The sequence below is a fragment of the Gymnoscopelus microlampas genome, assembly GCF_963454915.1.
Source record: "Gymnoscopelus microlampas genome assembly, chromosome: 3".
Lineage (NCBI taxonomy): Eukaryota > Metazoa > Chordata > Actinopteri > Myctophiformes > Myctophidae > Gymnoscopelus > Gymnoscopelus microlampas.
Window position 1 is genome coordinate 17072129 of NC_139940.1, and position 9510 is coordinate 17081638.

General features: G+C 44.4%; 1 protein-coding gene across 1 annotated transcript in view; it reads left to right on the plus strand.

Moving 5' to 3' along the window:
- The window catches only part of tmem145 (transmembrane protein 145), a 56196-nt gene that overhangs the window by 28698 nt on the left and 17988 nt on the right, over window positions 1–9510 (plus strand). Inside the window, exons 6-9 of the mRNA XM_084052456.1 lie at window positions 2312–2396; window positions 3145–3216; window positions 4554–4622; window positions 5744–5824. Of these exons, the coding sequence (XP_083908582.1) occupies window positions 2312–2396; window positions 3145–3216; window positions 4554–4622; window positions 5744–5824 (307 nt within the window). The remainder of the gene's footprint in view (window positions 1–2311; window positions 2397–3144; window positions 3217–4553; window positions 4623–5743; window positions 5825–9510) is intronic.

Consider the following 9510-nt stretch of genomic DNA (forward strand, 5'->3'; position numbering starts at 1 on the left):
GATTGGCCACCATTGTACACCCCTAACCCCTACACATTCAATGAAAATCTATTGGCTGACTCTATTCAGGACTGTGATTGGCTAGTGAAACACATGACACATGTGCATAGCCCTATAAATAGGACTATGCACTTAAAAAAAAACACATTTATGTTTTTTTAAGTGAATCACCCATTGTGGACCAACCATTGTTTATTTATTGTTTATTGTTAATAAATAGCACCACGCACTTCAGAAATATTGCTTTTCTTTAAGTGAACTTCCATCTCTGTGATGACCACTGTGACCACACCGCCCACTTCACACTGGGTGTGATTTTATTTTTTATATAGATGGCAAACTTTCGGTCATAGACCTTCTTCAGGCAACTATTTTGAACATAAAAAAAAACATAAAATAGGGCTTACAATAAATGGTTAAATCATCTGGCTAAGTCCCCAAATCATTCTGAGATCCCCTGCTGGGTCATGACCCCCTCCTGGGTCCTGACACCCAGGATCAGCAGTACAGCTATGATTTACTAGTGATCTCTACACCTCAACTCTCGCTCCTTCTGCACTTATTATTTTCTCTCTTTTCATTCGCTCCTGTCTTTTTCATAGTGTCCCTCTCTCTCTCTCTCTCTCTCTGGTTTTGTAATGCTCTCTCTGTCCATTTCTCTCTACATCTATCTATCTCTCTTTATCTCTGTCTCTTTGCTCTTCGTGTCTGTATTGATTTTGTGGCAGTGCACGCTCCACGCTTCTCGCCCCTTTTTGATAGAGGGAGCGAGATGGAGTCTGAGGCCGCCAAATGAAATCAAAGTAATTTCTCGCTGTCTCGCACTCTTTCCGTCTGTCTGTCTCTCTCTGTCTATCCATCTTTCAAGACCAGACTGCATGGCTTTGAACTTTTGTCTGTGAAATGAGCTCACTTTGCTCTAATTGTCGACCCAACTCTCCTCTCTGTTCATATTTCTTTGTATTTCCCTCTCTCTCTCTCTCTCTCTCTCTCTCTCTCTCTCTCTCTCTCTCTCTCTCTTTCTCTTTCTCTTTCTCTTTCTCTCTCTCTTTCTCTCTCTATCTCTCTCGCCCCCCCACTCTCTTTCTCAAATCAATTCAATTCAATTCGGAGGCATTTCACTGGCATGACTGTCAATAATTTGCTATACTGACAGAGCACATTGAAATGGATTACAGAGTGACACAGGCAACACAAACAGTAATTGTATTGATAATAGATATTGTTGTGGGAAACGAAGCCGTTTTGCATCAAATTGTACCAAACACTGTTTTTGTCAGTGTCACTGCCTCCTCATGGCTTCATGTGTTCATCGCTGGCTCATGCTTGTGCTGACATGGATTCCAAACAAACTTGATAACTGTAACTGTTAACTGTTAACCGATCAACCTGTAGGCCGGGCCCACTGGTGGGCCGTGAGGATATAGCAAGTGGGCCGCCAAATAATTGGCAAAAAAAGATTGTAATAATAATATTAATATTTTAAAATGTATGTAAAGAAGTATGGCATTTTAGTTTTTTAAACGTTGAAAATGAATTCTCATTGTGATACAGATAAAGAAGAACAAGTATACTATGTTAGTTCCATTGATTGAAGCCGGAACACAATCGATTGATTGAACATTAACCCATTAAGACCTGGAACGCATCTGTGTCACTTTAGATTTCTTTGGCTATTCAAAAATAGCAGATATACAAGCTCATTGCGCGGCACCGAGTGCCGCGCTATGAGCTTGTAGATCTGCTATTTTTGAAAAATCGTGAAAATAGTTTTTTTCTTTCCGAAAAACTGTTAGGATTTAGATTTTTTTAAGAATCGGCCTCAGGTCTTAATGGGTTAAAATAAACATGCTCTGAAAATGCATGCGGCCCACCCATCTGACCGCTTAACGCGGCAGCCTCTCGAGATTGTCAAGTAAAGGAAAAGGTTGGGACCCGCTCAATGCAACCCACACGGCCCCACTGAAGCAGCTCCTCCACATGCGCTGTCCGTGGTGCTGAAAGTAGGTGAACACTTCACAGCTCATAATGTTGCATTGCCTCCTGCTCTCTTACAAGAGCTTTTTTTTCTTTTTCTTTCCTTTTTTTGGGGGGGGTGTCTTAGTGTCTGTGTACTAGAACCAAAAAGCAGAGCATGACCCTAAACTATATTGTCTCCTCTCCCCCTGTCTCTCTTACTTTCCCTCCATCTTCCTTCATCCACACCCTTATTTCTTCCACTCGTTCTGCCCCCCACACCCATCTCTCTCTCTCTCTCTCTCTCTCTCTCTCTCTCTCTCTCTCTCTCCTCCCCCCTCTCTCTCCCTCTCAGGGCGAAGGCTTGCAGCTGGAGTATGAGATGAAACTCACTAATGGCCAATCTTTCTGGACGCAGCATTTCTCTGCCGATGAGTTCGGTAAGTGAGTGTGAGAGAGAGACAGACAGACAGACAGACAGAGGAGACGGATTATGGAATGAATCGTCGATGGCACTAGCCCACACCACTTAGTACGGCCAATAAAGCACACTGTACTGAGCAAATTACAATAATGAAGGGACGGCTGAACGAATTAATGATGACGGATGGAGAGAGTGAAAGGGATGAAAATGGAGGAGAAGAGAGGGACCAGAGTGTCTGTTTCTCTAACTGAATTATATCCACTTCCCCCCTCCATCTCTTTTTCTCATTGTCTCTGTCCCTGCATCTTGCTCTCCGTCCGCCCCCTCTCTCTATCTCTCGGTCTCTCTCACTTTCTTATCTAATCCAATATCCATTTCTCCTTCACCCAATCACCCTTTACCGCTTTAATTGCTTTATTCTTTCATTCCGTTTACCTTCGTTCCCGTGATTCCTTCACCACTCCCCATTTCCTTTTGTCCTTTTGTCCTGTTCCTTTGTCCCTCTCTCTCCTCCCCATCGTTCTGTCTGTCCCTCCTCTCTCCTCACCCTCCTCACCCTAATCAACCTCTTCCGCCCTTCCTCCTTTCCCACACCCCACCAAAATTTTCTCATCTTCTCTCTCTTCTCTCTTTCCCCTACTCATCCCTCAATCCCCCTTCCTCTCGTGACCATACTTTTCATTCCTCTTTTTATCGCTCCCATCCCCCTTTCCTTCTCTGTTCCTCACCCATCTCTCTTCCACCCCTCTATCTCTCCATCACAGGGATCCTGGAGACGGACATCACGTTCCTGGTTATCTTTTCCTTGGTGTTCCTCCTCTCCTGCTACTTTGCCTGTAAGTATCTAAATCTCTCTCTCTCTCTCTCTCTCTCTCTCTCTCTCTCTCTCTCTCTCTCCTCTTTCCTGCTACCTATCTGTTTCTCGCTCTTTGTCTTTCTGTCTGACCTTCCATTGCTCTCTCTACCTATATCTTTCTATCCTCTCTCCATCCTCTCAGCACTCAGCACAGCACTCTCTCCATCGTCTCTCTCTCTCTCTCTCTCTCTCTCTCTCTCTCTCTCTCTCTCTCTCTCTCTCTCTCTCTCTCTCTCTCTCTATCTCTCTGTGTTTCTCTCCATCTCCAGGAGCAGAGCGTTATACCTTTTCCTTTCAGAAGTAGAAAAACATTAAGAGCGTTAAGAGCCTTTTTGTCACATGCATTATGAAGTCTCTTACAGGCCTGCATGATGGGAGAGGAGTACGTTCTTATGTTCCCTCAGATAAGTGAAGGTGCAGTCCCAGCATGTTCACCACCCATCCTGAGCTTGTGAGTGGGACAAAAGAGAAAATGGAGAGAGCGAAGAATAGCAGAAGATGCTTAATATAAAAGTAAATGCGAGAGAGAGAGACAGAGAGAGACAGAGAGACTACGAAGGGGAAACTGTGTAGCTACCGAAAAGTAAGTGGTTGAATGGACATGTCGGATGGTGGCCTAATGGCAAGAGAGGCTAGCTTATGACCCCCGCCCCGCCCCCATGGGTCATGGTTCGAATACCTGGCCCCGACGAGAGCAAATCAATCCAATGGAACTTGGAATGGAAAGTTCTCTCTGTCCCTCTTTTCTGAGCACAAGAACCCACCATCAGAGTATATAGCTTTGTGGAAGCGGCTGCCTGTGAGAGACTACAGAGCTGCTTAACGTTCAGCAGCTCTGCGAGGCTCCACATTGTTAACGCTGTGCACTGATGCACATCTACGAACCAACATTCCTCCCCTTTTTTCCCTTGTAATCACTCCCCCAGGGGTAAACAGGAGTGTTTTTTGGAGTCAACCCGCTCAGTTAAATACGCATTAAAAAACGGTTTCCCAGGAGCTTGTGGGAGGAGGAGGAGGAGGGGGGGGGGGGGGGGCTTTTTAGGGAGGACAGAAAAGGGAGAAGTTGCATCTGGTTGCGCCTCGTCCTGAGACGGCTGTTGGCAGGATGGCTGCATACAAATGGGCCACTCTCTGCATCTATCTGGCCCTGGCGCTTGTTTCATCTCTCTTGCTTTTGATTCCCCGGCTTCTGTCTCTCACGCTCTCCTCTCACGCACCATCTGTTACCATCCCTCCATCCTTTTATCTCTGTCCCTCTCTCTTCCTCTTCCTCTGCTTCACTCAGTCTATTTGTCACCCCCCCCCTCCCTTCTGCAGACAACCTGAAGGGGAGACAGCTTCTTCACACCACCTACAAGATGTTTATGACTGCTGCAGGTGTGGAAGGTGAGTACTGCGCACGCACACACACACACACACACACACACACACACACACACACACACACACACACACACACACACACACACACACACACACACACACACACACACACACACACACACACACACACACACACACACAGAATGTAATCCCTGATGCAGATTAGAGATGTTATCGTTGTCATTACACTGTAAATAGGAGTCATTACACAGTTTGGTGCTTCACTGCACACTGACTCTATATGACAAACTCTCCTCCTCTCCTTTCTCATCCCTTCCTCTCCTTCTCCCTCATGTCTCCCTGTTGAATCATCCTCTCTGTTCCTTGGCCTCCTTCAATTATGTGAGTCTCTCTCTCTCTCTCTCTCTCTCTCTCTCTCTCTCTCTCTCTCTCTCTCTCTCTCTCTCTCTCTCTCTCTCCATCTCTTGCTTTTCATGAATTCTCTCTCCGTTCACCTGCTCCCCTCAATTCTCTTTCTTCATCCTCCATCTCTCTCATTGTGCTGCCAATCTGTCCTCCACCCTCGTCTCTCCTCTTCTCGCTGAATGTCCTTTCAACGCTAACTCCATGTCCTTCTCTCTGCCAACCCCCCTCCATTCCCCGGGCCCCTTTTTCAACTCTCTGTCTCCCTCTTCTTCATCTTCTTCCTCTTCTTCTACTTTGCTCCCTCCCTGCCTCCTCTTATCTTTCCCTCTCTCTTCCACCCACGGGTCTTTGAATCCCATCCCTGTCCTCCCACCACCTCCCCATTCTTTCCTTATCTTTCTCTCTCTTTTCAACTAACCCTCCTCTGTCTCTTCCCCAATCCCCCCGTTCCTCTGCCGGCCTCCTCTCATCTCCCCTTCGCCTCCTCTGCCCTCTCTCTCTCTCTCTCTCTCTCTCTCTCTCTCTCTCTCTCTCTCTCCATCCTTCATTCTGTCCTCTGCTCTCTTTCTGTTTGCTGTGACATCCCTCTCTCCCTCTCTCCACTCTATTCTGTTCTCTCTATCCCCCGGTCCCACTGCACTTGTCCTCTCTTTCTCCTTCCTCTCTTTCTCCCTCCCCTCCCCTCTCCCTTCCCGCCTCCCTCCATCTTCTCCCTATTCCCCTCTATTCCCTCCCCCCCCTCTCTCCCAATCTGACAGTGCTCAGCCTGTTGTTCCATTGTATCTACTGGGGTCTGTATGCTACAGATGGAGTTGGGAATGGCAGCCTTAAGATAATGGGTAAGTCCTTAAGATACTTGGTAAGTCCTTAAGATAATGGGTAATTCCTTAAGATACTTGGTAAGTCCTTAAGATACTTGGTAAGTCCTTAAGATACTTGGTAAGTCCTTAAGATAGTTGGTAAGTCCTTAATATATTGGGTAAGTCCTTAAGATAGTTGGTAAGTCCTTAATATATTGGGTAAGTCCTTAAGATACTTGGTAAGTCCTTAAGATAATGGGTAAGTCCTTAAGATAGTTGGTAAGTCCTTAATATATTGGGTAAGTCCTTAAGATACTTGGTAAGTCCTTAAGATAATGGGTAAGTCCCTAAAATACTTGGTAAGTCCTTAATATATTGGGTAAGTCCTTAAGATACTTGGTAAGTCCATAAGATACTGGGTATGTTTTTAAGATGATGGGTTAGTCTTTAAATTTCTTCTATATCCAAATTTGGATAAATAAATCTGTATTTCTGTGGACACATACAAACACATACAAACATTGGGCCTCATTCAGCAATAAATTCGTAAGTTGTCTTCTTAAATTTCTTCCTAAGTGAATTCCTAAGAGAAGTCGAGTCAGATTCATGAAATGTTCTTAGGCTCTGCCTGCAGTCACACCTGTGTGTGATTGCTGCACACAGAAATCACAGGAAATCACACAGAGAAATAAAGTTGAGAGAATGAAGTAAAGAATACCTAAACTAAAGCCTAATGATGGTGGAACACCAGACTCCAAACATAAAAATAAATAAATATTTCTGTGGAGGTACTTCTGAAGTGAACAGCAAATTATTTTATTTAATTAATGAATGTATTTTATTATTTCTCTCACATTAATCAACATATCACTACTCGATATCAATGTAAATTTGCTGAAATTAGCTGTTAAAAATGTTATCCATATTTCATGTTCAGGAGTAGCGTTAGTAGTGGATATAAAACATTTTAGTACTGAAAGCTGGTGGGTGGATATAGAGGGTCTTTAAGGTAGCAGCTGCTTGGTATGTAATGGGGTGGAAATAGGGGTGTGGTGGGTGATATGGTGGTGCAAGGAGGGGTGTAGGGGGCTGTGTGGGGTATGGGGATGGGTGTGACGGGTGGGTATAGGGGGGCTTTCAGGTAGGAAGGGGACTTGAAAATGGGGGTGTGGCGAATGTCGGGATATGGGGGTGGGGGTATGGGGGGGCGATGAGGGTGGGTTGGGTGGGGGGTTATGGGGTGGGTATGGGGCTTGGGCTTCAACTCAACCGGGTCTGTTTGGGTTAGATGCATTTGGCTGCAGACCCCCACCTGAAAATATTTTCTGCTAGGGAAATGTTTTCAAGATTTATCAAAATGTTTCGAAAATAGCCGATCTACAAGTTCAAAATTGCCAGTAATGGGACGCGTTGTGAGCTTGTAGATCAGCTATTTTCAAACAAAGTATAAAATAGGGTTAAAGTGATTAAACTGTTCCTCGTTTGCTGTGGACCCCCTGGAACAGCTTCAAGGACCCCTGGGGGTCCCCAGACCACACCTTTGAGAACCTTTTTTGCTCTAAAGATATGATAAAAATATTATTGTAATTTAAATCCTATATTATACAACTGTAGAATTGAAGAAACTTCGAGAATTAATTATTTTTGCACAAACATATCACACTTAAGAACTCAAAGGCCACCCTAAGAGTGCTCTCTAGTATGCGTAGATTTCTTCTTAACTTAAGAACAAATCACAGCTAAGAAAACATTTGTGAATGCCAAAATCTCTTAAAAAACTTCTTAAGTGGGTCTAAGAACAAATTTGTTCGTAAGTACGGTTCATGAATCGGGCCCATTGTATGTAAAAAAAAAATACTGGCTTTGACTTTGTCACCGCCTACTTACATCCCCCACTCGCCCCTCTCTCTGACAGTCGCACCAAAGCACTTCTCTCACTAACTGTCGTCTCCTTTGCCAAATGGCAATACAGGTAACAATCTTTTTAAACACTTATCTATTTCACAACTACAATTCTGGTGCACCTAAAGGTATGCGCACACTCGGAGATAATCAGGGGTATTTGGGGTAGATAACAGCCCCCCCGACAATCAAGAGCGATTGTGAGGCAATAATATCCACTAGTGTGATATACACTAGTGGATATATACATATCCATATACCCGCACTCGCTGCCCGTGAATTACTGCCCGCTACCCGTGAATTACGGATAAGGGAGCTGGCACTGTCCCGAAACGTTATTTTGAGGCCGCTATACTATACTATTCATTATGCGACTCCGTTATTTGCGCCTGGAGGTGTTCCCGTCGGCGTGTTGATGCATTATCCCCAAAATTGCTATGTTGCCCACACACGTTTGAGAAAGTGCAGAACGGATTCTAAAACCACCCGCTATGCGAAATTTGTTTGGTAGAGTGCGCCTGCAATGGACATGTCGGGAGTTGGCCGGGGCGAACAACGGCACAACATTCAAAGCGTCCCTCTCTCCTAATTCTCAACAAATCTCTGGATTCTAATTTTCCTATAAGCAGCAGAAGGGAGATTGTCAATTCCTTGTGATAATTGTGTTTATATAAGAGAATAGTCTATTCAAAGAAGACAATTTGTGCGGTGCGCAATGCAATGCTTATACACTTCAGTTTTTTTTTTCTGATTACAATAATATAAAATTCTCTCTAATCAGTAACATGTAGGTGATACTTAGGTCTATCAAATAGGGTTTTATTGAAAGGCAATCAAATCAAAGGCTAGAGCCTCTGAAGTTAACGTCGGGCATATGGTGTCCAACGTTACGGTGCCCCAGTGCGGCTGCCGAGTTGATGTCGGAACATGAGCAGTGTTGCCAGAAGTTGCGAGAGGAATAACCAGGTCCATGGAAACAAGCCCAAAAGAAGCGACTATATGCCAAATGAGCACTTCAAACCTATATATGTCGGCTATTAAACAATGTGCAAATTTATATATGTTGGCTATTTGAAAATAGCCGATCTACAAGCTCACAACCGCAACCCGCAACTACCATTATTTACAAGCAACTTTACAGAAAAACAAGCCCAACGTGGCTTCAATCATCAGGGGTTTTGCGGAAAAGGCTAGTGTCCCAAAATAGCAACTTTTGCACAGGAATGCCCCTTGCGCCACCCTAAATCCCCAAATAGTGGATTTATTCAGTCTGGCCCTAAATAAAGCCCCCAATCTTTTGCTCACAGACTTGAGCAATGGGTTTAACCTGAGGGTTTTGCTCTGGGCCGTCCAGATTTTGTTTGATATTTATATAGTTTGTTATTTATTTATATACCGGGTCCTCCAGGGCTCTATATAGGCCCTCTAATTTTTTTCGTTTACACCGCATCTCTTCGGCAAAGCGACACGTTCTGAGCTTGTAGGTCTGCTATTTTAGTCTGATGTTTGCCCCAGAGTAGGTACGCTAGGGTTCAAGTGGTTAGGATACTGGGTAAGTCCTTAAGATGATGCATAAGTGGTATGTCTTTAAGATACTGGGTAAGTCCCACTCTTAACATCCCCCATGCATGATTGACATATTGACTGACATTGTCTCCTCACTGTCTCCTTAGTTATAGATTATGGTTATACTCTATTGAAATGTAAGCAGGTGTGTGTGGTGTATGTAAGCTGTGCACACGGTATATGTGCGGTGGTAGGGTGGTCGGGGTTATGTGTATATTTTGAATCTGAATGTATATCAGTGTGTGTGGGTGTGTGGG